Source organism: Carlito syrichta, unplaced genomic scaffold, assembly GCF_000164805.1.
Source record: "Carlito syrichta isolate Samal-C Ts95f unplaced genomic scaffold, Tarsius_syrichta-2.0.1 Scaffold304770, whole genome shotgun sequence".
NCBI lineage: Eukaryota > Metazoa > Chordata > Mammalia > Primates > Tarsiidae > Carlito > Carlito syrichta.
In genome coordinates, this window is record NW_007248866.1 from 340,362 (window position 1) to 353,672 (window position 13,311).

A 13,311-nucleotide genomic window follows, 5' to 3' on the forward strand; every position below is an offset into this window, starting at 1 on the left:
GTATGAGTGTTCCCACTCCTTGGTTCGAGGCACATTCTCGTCATTAGTAAGTTCAATGTCCTTCCTTATTATCATGTTTCCCCTTCATCCTCTTTGCACCCTCTCATTCTTCATTCTTCCTTAAGCAACCACTTAAATGAGTTTAACATATGTCCTTGAAAATATATGGATCCTTGAAAATTATAAAGTGCAATTGAGTGTGTAGGCTTTTGATTTCAATGTTATTGTGTTCTAGACTCTGTTTGCTTCTCATTCAATGCTGATCTTCGGTCTATTCATGTTCTTGTGTGTATATCTGGCCACTGCTTCTAAGTGCTGGATAGTGACTCATCAAACACACCACATTATAGTCAGTAGGCACCTAGATTGCCTCCAGCTCTATGGTACCCATATAGCACTGTGGTGGACATCTTCATGGTGTCCCAAAATGGGTATAACCAGAAGTAGGATTTCACAGATCATAACATATATACGTTTTTTTCAGGAGTAGGAGTCTCACTCTGTCACCCAGGCTGGAGTGCAGTGGTATTCTCATGGACACCATAACCTCAACCTGTTAGCTCAGGTGATTCTTCTGCCTCAGTCTTCCAAGTAGGTGGAACCACAGGTGTGGGCCCCCACACCCAACTAATTTTTTAAGATCTTAGAACAAAAGGTACCTGCACACGTATGTTTATCGCAGCGTTGTTCACAATAGCAAGAACCTGGAAACAACCATGCTGCCCATCAAAAGAGGACTGGATTAAAAAAATGTGGTACATATACATGATGGAATACTACGCAGCCATAAAAAAGAACAAAATCATGAATTTCGCAGCAACCTGGATGGAGCTAGAGTCTATAATACTGAGTGACCTCTCACAGAAACAAAGATCAGAATATCACATGTTCTCACTCATATAATGGACCTTGAACATCCAATGTAATACTATAAGAAAATGACTGACGGTACTGGGAAACTATGGGGGGGAAGGGGGATGGGATTAACAGTAGCAAATATCTGGGGCTGGGAAAACACCTCTTATCAACAGGGTGTCTGAATGAAACGTAATTGTACACCTAACCCTTAACTGTACCCCACAAAACCATAATAAAAAATACTGATTAATTAAAAAAAAATCTTAGAACAATGCAAATTTATTGTCTTACATTTCTAGAGGTCATTAGTTTGACACAGGTCTCACTGACTAAAATCAAAGTATCAGCAGGGCTGTATTCCAGCTAATTTTTTGATTTATCGGAGAGATGAGGGCTCACCAAATTGCCCAGGCCAGTCTTGGTCTCAGGCAATACTCTTGCTTCCACCTCCCAAAGTGCTGGGATTACAAGTATGACATATATTCTTTTTTTTTTTAAAAATATTATTTTAAAGATGTGGGGTACAATTCGGGGTTAGGTATATAAATGTTCATTATGTGGGTACCCTTGTTGATGAGGTGTGTCCCTCCTTCCCTGGCAGTTACCCACTACTGCCAATCCTTTCCTTATAGTATTATGATAACTGGATATACATTCTTTTTTTTTTGTTTGTTTTGAGTTGGAGTCTTACTCTGTCACCCAGACTGGAGTGCAGTGGTCGCTCCTGGCCACCACAGCCTCGACCTGCTGGGCTCTGGCGATCCTTCCGCCTCAGCCTTCCAAGTAGCCGGAATTACAGGCATGCACTACTACGCCCAGCTGATTTTTTTGATTTATTGTAGAGATGAGGTCTCCCTGCCCAGGCAGGTCTCGAACCCGCGGGCTCAGGCAATCATTCTTAATTTTACTAAATATCTTGAAGAACGGCTACTGCAGTTTATATTCCCATCACTAGTACATAAAGTTCTCATTTCCCCCACATCCTTAGCTGCCTCCTAATTTTTGTCAGTAGGATGAGTTTAAAGAGATGGCTCACTGGTTTGTTTTTTTCCTAGCACTTTTTTTTTCTTTTAGAATCAGGTGTTACCAGTGCATGTTTTTTATGTGGACATTTTGTGTAGTTTGCTCACTGATGTTTTACATTGCATTTCTCTAGTTACTAGTGATTATAAGCATGTCTTCAGATGCACATTGGATCCCTGGGCTCCCTGCTCTGAGATCTTCCCGTTTATGCCTCTGGCTACTTCTCTAATAGGTTTCCTACCTATGTCTTCACCTGTGGGCTCCTCCTGTGCTGCATGTCTTCCATTTGTCCTTCCAGATCCACTCTACTCTGCCACGTTGTTCTGTGCCCTGGGAGACTGAGCTGTATGATTGCGTCAAATTGCTCCCTTGTCATCTGGATTCCAGCCCAGCTAAGGAATCAGATGGAAGAAGAGGACGGAAGTGAGGATGGTGACTCCCCAGTCCCCTCCCTGCAGGACTGCTGTGGGGATCTGCCTCCTGCAGTCAAAGTCACAGCTGCTGTTGGGAGGCCCCATCCCTGCGTTCCAGGAGATGCTGACAGCTCCCCACTCTGGGATACTGGGGATCCTGCCCCATTTCTTGTGGCTTCCCTAAAAGCCTGTTCACACTTTTGTAGATAGTCCCTTTATTAAAACATCCTCCAATTACCCATTTTGGGTGTACCATCTGTTGCTTGCTGGGAGCCTGATACATTGTCACTGAACTGACATTTATAATTTTCATGCCTTTTTACTAAATTTTTAAAGCTTTTAAGTATGTGCTTTGGAAGCCTTATTTAAGAAGTCCTTCTCTATTCCTGCTAGTATAGATTTTCCCTTTTTTTCCTATAAATTCTGCAGTTTTACTTTTTATTTTTAGTTCTTCAATCTAGCTAGCATCCAGCTTTTTCTGTGATGTTGGATATGAATCCAGTTTTATTCTTCTTCATATAAAGAGCCAGGTTTCCTGACAATGTCTCTTCTCCACTTTATTGTCCATTAAGTCTCATTTATGTTTAATCCTGCCTCTGAGATCTCTATTCCATAACATTGGACTATTTTATCATTACTATACTTTTTTTTTTATTACTAGGGCTTTGTAATATACTTTAATACCCAAAAGGGCTAGTTCCCCTTTCCCTCAATTTTTGATCTTTTCCCCCCAAATTGACATTTTTCTTGCCATATATTTATATGTTTTCTAAAAAGATTGTTGAGTTGCTTTTAAAAATACAGCAGAAAATTATATATAATTTCATTGAATTTATACATTAATTTGAAAAGAACTTTTTTCTTGTATATTCTCTAACATCGTTGTGGTGATAGCTGACTAACACACTTGCTAAAGTCTTGTATTAGGTCTAATTTTTTTTTGGATGGTGTCGATTTTCTGTATAGATGATCTTATTGTTTTATCTCTTCCTTTCCAATTCTTACAACTTTAATGCTTATTCCTGTCTTGTGCAGTTGGGCCAGTATCCCCAGGATTATGTTAAATAGCAGCAACAATAGCACTATAACGGAGACTTCTAATTGACCCGTGTCATCAATTCTCCCTTTTTCTCTACACCAGGGGTCAGCAAACATTTGGTTGAAGCATTGCTCATTTTTGGAATTCGTTGAGGTCTTATTTAGGTGGGTGACAGAGGGGCAGATAGCAAATATTTTAGGCTTACCAGGCCACATAGTGTTCATCATAACTACTCAATTCTGCTATTGCAGCATTCAAGACATCATAAATGATATATAAATAAATGAGTATGGCTGTGTTCTAATAAAACTTTATTTCCAAAAGCAAGTGAGGGCCAAAGTTTGTTGACTTCTGCTCTACAGTAATAGAATCCTGTGGTTTTTAACTGGAATTTGGCAAAATGGAATGAAGAGTACACGTCTCAAGCCCATTTGCAGCTAACTGTGACCATGATGTTAGCTGAGTGGTCTATACAACTTCCAGAAGTGTACTCACAAAGAAAGGGAGGATGTGCCATTCTCCTTTTCTTGTCTGGAATGTGTCATGACAGGAGTTGGGCAGATATCTTGGAACATGCAATAGACGCCATATGTTGAGACTTGCAGAGCAACAAAATAGAGGCAGCTGAAGTCCTGAATGATTTTTATCATAAATAGAAGTTGAACTTTTGCCAAGTGTTTTTCCTGCATTATGTCATTTTTTCTTTTGTATTCCCTTAAGCTATTTTTGGGGTATTCATTAAATCTATTATATTAGTAGATTTTTCTGATGTGAAACCATCTTGGAATTCTTGGCATACGTACTATTTGAACATTTTATCTTTTTAATATACCAGTTGACTTGATAAGCTAATATTAGATATAGGAATTTACATTCTCAGTCATTATCGTGAAAATCCTCTATTTGAAATTTGTTAAAGCTTGCTTCATGGCTCAGAATTTGCTCAACTTTTTGAGACTCTGTCAGTGTACTTGAAAGGAATGGGTCTTCTGCTGGGCACAGTGGCACATACCTCTAATCCTAGTTACTAGGGAGGCTTAAGCAGTAGGATGGATTGAGCCCAGGAGTTTGAGACCAAATCTCAAAGAAAGAAAGAAATGAACATTCTGTATTTGATGAGTACAGTATACTAGATATATCCATTAGGTCATAATAGTTCAATCTAGGGTTCAAAATGTCTATATCCTTATTGATTTTTTTTGTCTAATTGCTGTATCAATTACTGAAAGAGATGCTTTACAATCTAGTATGAATATAGATTTGCCTATTTTTTCTTTTTTTTTTTTTTTTTTGAGTTGGAGTCTCACTTTGTCGCCCAGACTGGAGTGCAGTGGCCGCTCCCGGCCACCGCAGCCTTGCCTGCTGGGCTCCAGCGATCCTTCCGCCTCAGCCTTCCAAGTAGCCGGGATTACAGGCATGTGCTACCACACTCAGCTGATTTTTTGATTTATTGTAGAGATGAGGTCTCGCTGCCCAGGCGGGTCTCGAACATGCAGGCTCAGATAATCCACTCACCTCAGCCTCCCAAAGGCGCGGGATTACAGGCTGAGCCACCGAGCCCGGCTCTATTTTTTCTTATACTTCTAAAATTTTTGTTTTATATATTTTGTTGCTGTTATTCAGTGTGTACATATTTAATACTGGTGTATCCTGTTGAATTGAACCTTTCATCATTAGGAAGTGACCCTCTTTATCTTTAATAATACTTTTTAAATAAAGTATACTTTATAGATATATATTTGGTTAGAATTTGCCCAATATATGTTGTTCATACTTTTGCTTTTACCCTCTGTTTCAGATGTTTCTCTTGGGCATGTAGTTGGATTTTTTTGTTTTTATTCTGTGAAATTTTTTTTTAACAAGATAACTTGGTCCTTTGCAGTTAATAAAGTCAGCATATTTGGATTCATAACTAATCTTTTATTTTATGCTTTAAAAATTTACCTGTTCTAGGTCTTTTCTCTCTCCCTTCCTATTTTTTTAGAGTAATATTTTCCTTCATTTTTTTTCTCTCTATAAGTTTGGAAGTTATAACCTCTGCTTCTAAGGAATGTACATAAAAACTACAACAATGTCAGGGACAACACTGTCTTTACTTTTTAAAACCTGGAAATGTTATATAATTATATACTCTATGTCTGTACTTATGCAAACTTTCTCCTTTCTAAAATTATGTGTGTGCCTCCTATTTTTTGCTTGTCATATTTATTTTATTCACCCTTTCAAGAATTTGATTTTTCTTTTATTGATCATGTCTACATTTAAATTTTCTAGTTCATTAATTTTTGCTTTTTTTTTTTTGGGTTGGAGTCTCACTCTGTCGCCTAGACAGGAATGCAGTGGCTGCTCCCGGCCACCACAGCCTCGGCCTGCTGGTCTCTGGCGATCCTTCCACCTCAGCCTTCCAAGAGCCAGAATTACAGGCATGTGCTACCACGCCTGGCTGATTTTTTGATTTATTGTAGAGATGAGGTCTCGCTGCCCAGGCGGGTCTCGAACCCGCGGGCTCAGGCAATCCACGCACCTCAGCCTCCCGAAGGCGCGGGATTACAGGCTGAGTCACCGAGCCCGGTTTGTATTTTTTTTTTTTAAATAAATTCCTTCCTTCTATTTGGGGGGGATTTGTTTTGTTATTTTTTTCCAAGTTTCTTGAATTAAAACTTAACTTATTTCAAGTTAACCTTTCTTGTTTTTACTAAAGCTACTTTTCACTATATACATTTCTTCTAAGAACTACTTTAGACTGTTCATAGTTTCAGTATGCAGTATTTTCACTGTTTATATCTAAATCACTTGACTTTTTCATTTTTATTTTCTTTCACAAAAATTTAGAAAAATAATGAGAAAATTACATGCTGATAGTTTTTTTTTTTTGTCTGTACTTTCATGTTTATTTCTAACTTTATTATTTTGGTTGAAGCATTGCTCATTTTTGGAATTAGTCGAGGTCTTATTTGGGTGGGTGAATAATTTGTCAATTTTTGTTCATAATTCCCTAAGTGTCTGTAAAATCTGAACTGGTTTGTCCTAACTCCCATCCTTGGCTGTCGATTCCACCAATGTTGGTGCTTCTGTTCTGTGCTACTGGTTTTCCTCATAGATGATTAATGAATATACACCTCATAGGTGTATATTCATTATATGTGTTACCTGTCTGTGAATGCTGCTTCTATTTTACTGTAATGAAAGCAACAAATACCAGTTTTATTCAAAATTTTGAATCACTCAATATATTGGGGATGTTCTTGTCCTAAGGGTATTGGTGCAGGTTGAATGGTCTCCAGTAAAAATGCATTTTACAGCTGAGACTCAGAGAACAGAACAATTTACCCAAACTCGCATATATGTAAATAATAAAGTCCAACTCCTACCTCAGGTCATGTAGCCCAAAGCCCACACAGATAAGATGCCAAGGTGCCTGTCCAAGGCTTCCTAATGCCAATCAACGCACTCCTGATTCCTATTCCTAATAACCAGACAACTTATAGAATGTTAGGTATATTTCTCTTCTTTTTACTCTTTAAAAGACCACACACACTCACAAAGTTGACAATGATAATCCTCAAACTGCAGAAAGTTAAATCAGATTCAATCTCCCTACCCCTCCCAACATCACCCTACATTCCTCAAACACCATTCGTTCTCCGTACCTTAAAATCCTAGATGAAAAAATAGAGAGGGTGGAGGAGGCCCTGAGATAGGAGGATTCCCAATCCCGGGCCCCTTCAGCAAGTCAAAACAATGAGGAAATAAATTGGGGGAGAGGAGGCTTCTAGCTGGCCTTGCTCAGCTCTGTCTCACAGACCCAGTGGTAGAGCTTCCTGCAGATGTCATATATCCAGTGACCGTCACTGGTGAAGAAGGCACAAGCCTCGCTTTCCTTGATCATGTTCCTGGAAGGGTCCAGCAGATCTGACCTCCAGAGCCTGTGGACAAGAAACAGCTGTGTTCTCCAGAGGGTCAGACCCTCAGCCAAGTCCCCCAGGAGACCCCTCTGCTCAGAGGCCTCGGGCTGGGAAGGCGGGCAGGTCCCATGGAGGGGCACACTCACGAAAAGCCTCTCCCATAGTCTGTCCCATCCACCCACTTCCAGGGCCCATTTTGGTCAGTGAGGCCCGTCCACGCGCCGGCAGTGCATATGTGTTCCTGGATAAAATTCTGGGGAGAGAGAAGTGTGGTGGTGACCTCTCCCTGTTAGACTAGCCAGCCTCCCAGATGAGCCCTCTGGGGCCTCACCTGCTCCTCCCTGGAGTTGATGACCACCAGGTGGGCGTTCTCCAGCTGGCAGTACTTCTCAGCCTCAGACCAGGTCTCGCTGGACTGAGAGAACCAGTAGCAGCTGCCCGCATGCTCTACCCAGTTGATGGGGCAACAGGTCTTTTCGGAGCCTGAAAGGGAGAAAGGGGGTGGAGGGGTTGGGTTTGACTCAGTGGGCTGTGGGCAGAAAAGTGGAGCCAGGCACTCCCCACACCCTCCTCACCATTGTTCTTGAGAACAGCCATCTGGCAAGTCAGGGAGTTCAGGTCTTTCACCAACTGCTGGACTCGCAGGAGCATTCGGAAATAAGCTGGGACACACAGATGGGCAGTGGGCACAGTGCCCTGGGAGGGGCTTCTGCTTAGTCCTCAGAGCTCAGATGCCCCTGGACAGGACCTAGTCCAGGAACCTTCCTGCCCTCCCACACACATCATGCCCAGGAGTGGGGAGCAGCCTTCAGACCTGCTTTGAGTTCCTGCTCCTGTTTCTCCAGCCTGCTCTCCAGAGAAAGCATATTGTCTTTCAAGCTGTGAGCTGAAGGGGAGGGCGGTTCAGCATCGGGAGGCTACTCCCACCCCCACCTTTGTTGGAGAGCCCAGCCCTCCTCCTACCCCCACAATCTAGGAAGTTCTCTTACCTGCCTGCAGTTCTTGCTTGTGATCCTCCACTTCGGCTTTCAGAGATGTTATCATTTCTTGCAAGCTACTGCCTGGAGATGATGGGTTCAAAGGTCAACCACCCTCTCCCCCACATGGCCCCAGCCCAGGGCCCTGTCCAAGCCTGGCTCACCCTGGGATGTCAGAGCCTGGATCTCAGCCACAGTGTCTGAGGTGAAGTTGCTGAAAGTTCTCCTCAGGGTCGCCACGTCCCTCTGAACCTTGGAATCTAGACAGGTGGATGGGATGATTGGAGGGTCCGGCAATATCAGTGGCCCAGCTACTGTTCTCAGCAATCATCCCATTAATGCCACGATCAGTATATCAGTGGTCCCATATGACCTCTATGGCTATTGCAAGCACTGCCATTGTCATGAAGCATTGTCATCTCCAAAACTGCCCCCAAACACTGTGCCCATCATCGCTTCCACTCTGGTCCTCACTGTTGTCCCCGTCACCATCCTACTATTGTACCCCATTATTTCTCTCTCCTCTTCCCACCCCTGTGACCCTCACTTTGGGTTCCAACCACACAGATGACAACCAGCAGCAGGATGCTGAGTCCCAGGGACAGCAGGAGGAGGTGGGACCTGGAGCAGAGATGCTGCAGGAAGGACTGAAGATGAGGCAGCCCTGTGAGAGGAGAGGCTGTCAGGATGAGGGAGATCCAGGACATGACAGACACGGTAGGAGAAGAGGGCCCAGGGACCTGTCTAGGGATGAGGGCTGGGCACAGGGACTGCTGGGTTGGGCTGGATGAGGAAGATGGCAGGGCGGGGAATACCAAGGCCTTTGTCCTCAGGGACCAGCACAAGTCCTCAACCACATGGGTCCCTCACACCCCTGGCGATCCACAGGCACCAACACACGGACAGGGGACGATGACCATATGTGAGGTCCTATCCTCAAAGCTGGGGGAGGGAGCAGGAGGACGTGGAGGGAGCTGGAAACAGCCAGACCCTTTGCAGGCTCATACTCATCTGTACCATCAGGTTCATAAACGAGTTTCCTTCCAAACCCAACTACTTATCTTCCCCCTCACCAATGGGCAGTTCTCATCCCCACCCAACAGAGATAAGGAGCCCAGGTTTACTGTAGCCTTCACATTAGGCCCACCAGAGACTGAGGCTTGACCCCCTCAGAGTGGGGGACACACCAGTGCAGAGAGAAAGACGGAACATGACAGGAGAAATTCTAAATGTTTTAAGAGGGCATTTGAGGAGAGTGTTTCTCCTTCTTACCATTTCCAACCTCCTGGATTTCATCCTCACTCTCCAAGTGCTGGAAGTTTTCGTACTTTGTTGTCATACTTGGGTCAACAACAGACGTCTGAGGCTGTCAGAGCTGAAATGGAGGCAGGGCCAATGGCCAGGCTGGAGCAGAGCCAGGGCAAAGGAGGAGGCTGAGACTAGGTTGGAGCCTGGGTCAGGGCTGCTGTAGATGTGCAAGAAGAGGCTCAGGTTGGGAATGAGCCCAGGGTTAGGGCTAGGAGGGAAATGGGCCTGGGTTTGCAGCTGAGGTTAGAAGTGGGGTCGGGTTTGGGCCTTGGGCCTGGGTTGAGTTGAGTTTGGGGTTGAAATTGGAGGTAAAGTTGGAGCTAAATGTATTGCTAGGACTGGGTCTAACACTGGGGCTGGACTTGAGGTTGTTTCTCATGGTAGGTCTGAGGTCAACACTCATGTTGGAGCCCTGGATGGAATTGGCCTAACCTTGGTGCTGAATTTAGAAATAGAGTAGAATTGAACTTCAACTTTGGGTTGGGACTGAATCTGGGGTTGCAGCTAAAGCAGAAGCTGGAGTTGGTATTGGGGTTTGGGCATGGCTGGGGTTGGGGCTGAAATTAATGCTGGAATTGAGCTAGCGATGGAGCTGAGTTTGAGTCTTAGTGTGACTGGGGATTATGGCTTCCATCATTCAATCTAGAATCCAGCGACGGGATTAGAGTCTCAAGTCTCCACTTGGTAATTAAATCCCACACCGTCCCTTTATATTTATTCCCATTTATCCTCACCCAAGACCCAAAGTCCCCTTCTCCTTTCTTCCTCTAACACATTCCCTGCCCCTTGGTCTCACGAGCACCCCCAGCCCAGTTACCTGTGGGAAGTCTGGAGGCTGTGATTCTTGTGCTAGTTGTGCAGCAGTGTCCAGAATGGGGGAGTCACTGAGAGTTGGAAGAACTAAATCTCGAAGAGTTGGGGAAGGAGTGACCACAGGAGGAGCTATACATGTGACCAGAATGCTACTGGTCTGGTGCCTGAGAGCCCAGGAGTCTGTAATGTGGGACATCTCATTTCCTCACTTTGGATAGTAAATAAATAAAACACTCGCAGAGACCACATGTGTGTGGTGGTTGGGTTGGGCCCGGGTTTGCTTTCCTCCTGTTGGGTGTGTCTGCTCCCTTTTCCTTTTTTGAGCTCCCTTGACTTCCTCATTTTTACCAGCTTAAAGGTGGGGCTGGACCAGAAAGGGCCACAGGTGATGTCTGTTGTTTTTCCTGTACTTCACAATATTTTTCACTTCCTGCCTTCAGAACTATTGATGTCTCCATCATCATATCCTCAGTCAAGACAAGCTCATTCTCTGCTGTTGCTCAACTCTGGCTCAAGTCCTCGGCATTTGAAGGTCCTTGGGGCCTCCATCATTAAGCTTCCCAGCTCCAGCCTTGCTCTGTTCTGGAAGTAGAATTGCTGAGTAGGAACAACCTTCTTAACAATAAAAATTGGATCGAGACTGCCAAATTGCTCGAAAAAGATTTTACCAATTTTTCTTCCTAACAATCATGAATAAGGCTTTATCTTTACTATCACCACCCAACATTTAAATTCTTTCCATCTGATATTCAAGAACTATCTCCTTGTCTTAGTGTATTTTGTGTTGTTGTAAAGGAAATACCTGAGGCTGGGTCATTTATAAAGAGAACAGATGAATTTAGTTCATGGTTCCACAGGCCTATACAAGAACCATAGTTCCAGCACCTGCTTCTGGTGAGGGCCTCAGGCTCCTTTTACTCATGTGGAAGGCAAAAGGTAGCCATTGAGTGCAGAGATTACATAGTGAGAGAGGAAACAAGAGAGAGAGAGACAGGAGGTACCAGGCTCTTTTTGTCAACCAACTTTCTCCACAATAATTTGAGGAACAACTCACTCACTACTGAGAGAGGGTGTTAATTTATTCATGAGGAATCGGTTCCCATGACCCAAACATCTCCCATTAAGTCCTACTTCTGACACAGGGGATTGAATTTCAACATGAGATTTGGAAGGGTCAAACATCCAAACTACAGCACTTCTATCTTATTATTTCAATGAGCACTTACCTAATTACATATATGGGGGAAAAGTTTTGTATTATATTTTAGGTCTAGAAACTATTAGAAGCTCTTTTATATTAAAGTTTATTATGAATAACTGCATCTGACAGTTACATATAACGGCTATTTCAAAATATTAGACATTGCATTGAGTTTTTAGAATGTGTGAAAAAAGAGACTGAGTTTCACATGGTTAAAGAAAAGTTCAAAAAAGACTATTTATTTATTTATTTTTGAGTTGGAGTCTCATTCCTTGCCCAGGCTGGAGTGTAGTGGCACGCATAGTCAAGGACACCCCAGCATCGACCTGTTGGGCTCAGGCGATCCTTTTGCTTCAGCCTTCCAAGTTGCTGAGACTACAGGCGTGTGCCACCATGCCCAGCTAATTTTTTGATTATTGTAGAGACGAGGTCTCACCAAGTTGCCCAGGCTGGTCTCTAGCTCCTGGGCTCAGGCAATCCCCTCAACTCTGCCTCCCAAAGTGCTGGGATTACAGACCTGAGCCATCGTGCCCAGCTAAAACTATCTATCTATCTATCTATCTATCTATCTATCTATCTATCTATCTATCTATCTATTTATTTTGAGTTGGAGTCTCACTCTGTCACCCAGGCTGGGGTGCAGTGGCATGCTCACGGCCACCCCATCATCAACCTGCTGGGCTCTGGCGATCCTTCCACCTCAGCTCTCCAAGTAACTGGAACTACAGGTGCGCACTACCATGCCTGGCTAATTTTTGATTTATTGTAGAGCCAAGGTCTTGCCAAGTTGTCTGGGCTGGTCTCAAATCCACGGACTCAGGCAATCCACTTGCCACGGCCTCCCACAGCGCTGGGATTACAAGCTGAGCCAGCAAGCCTGGTCACAATTTATCTCTAAATCCAGCTAAATTGCCAGAGATTAGCAATTACTATTTTCTACATTGGCAATACATTATAACTTCTCACCATTATCTAAATATTTCTCATAAACCTTGATGTTCATATGAAAGAAAGGTTTACATTTCCTATTAGAAAAGGCAGGCTCTTCAATGAGATGATTGGACAAGAGAATCTTTATGTTTTTATATCAAATGACTACAAAGCACAAAAAATAAATCTGTCATTTATAATACAACATATAGTCACATTTAATCTCACTTGCATCATTTGCCCTGAACTGATTTTCAAAAATTTTTTGTTTTTGCTTTTGTTTTGCATACTAGGTTGTAAATCTAAGTTTTTAGAATAAGACACTCATGGTACAGCTCCTATATTTTATGTCCAGGTGATTTGCTTTAAAGTTTATCTTTAAGACAAGTGCGACCTCATCAAACTGACGAGCTTCTGCAAAGCCAAAGAAACCATCAAGAGAGCAGGGAAACAGCCCCATGGGAAAAAAATATTTGCCAAGTGTATATCTGACAAAGGCCTAACATCCAGGATCTACAAGGATCTCAAACACGCCAGAAGGAAAAAAACAAACAGCCCCATTAAAAAGGCAAAAGACATGAATAGACACTTCTCAAAAGAAGATATACGGGCAGCCAACAGACACATGAAAAAGTGCTCAGCCTCACCCATCATCAGAGAAATGTAAATCAAAACCACCTTGAGATACCACCTAACCCTAGTAAGAATGACTATCATTAATAAAACAAACAACAACATGCTGGCAAGGATGCAGAGAAAAAGGAATGCTTCTACACTGCTGGTAGGAATGCAAACTAGTGCAACCTCTTTGGAAGACAGTGTGACAATTTCTGAAAGAACTAGA

General features: G+C 43.1%; 1 protein-coding gene across 1 annotated transcript; it reads right to left on the reverse strand.

The window, feature by feature from the left end:
* Positions 1 to 7,105: 7,105 nt before the first annotated feature.
* On the reverse strand, positions 7,106 to 9,554 carry LOC103263254 (C-type lectin domain family 10 member A-like). Its single transcript, XM_008060947.1, has 8 exons — positions 9,488 to 9,554; positions 8,763 to 8,879; positions 8,380 to 8,475; positions 8,228 to 8,299; positions 7,796 to 7,900; positions 7,570 to 7,721; positions 7,385 to 7,491; positions 7,106 to 7,259 (listed from the first exon to the last, which is right to left on the reverse strand). Exons 1-8 carry the CDS (start codon positions 9,552 to 9,554, stop codon positions 7,106 to 7,108), a joined length of 870 nt encoding a protein of 289 aa, XP_008059138.1.
* Positions 9,555 to 13,311: the final 3,757 nt, after the last annotated feature.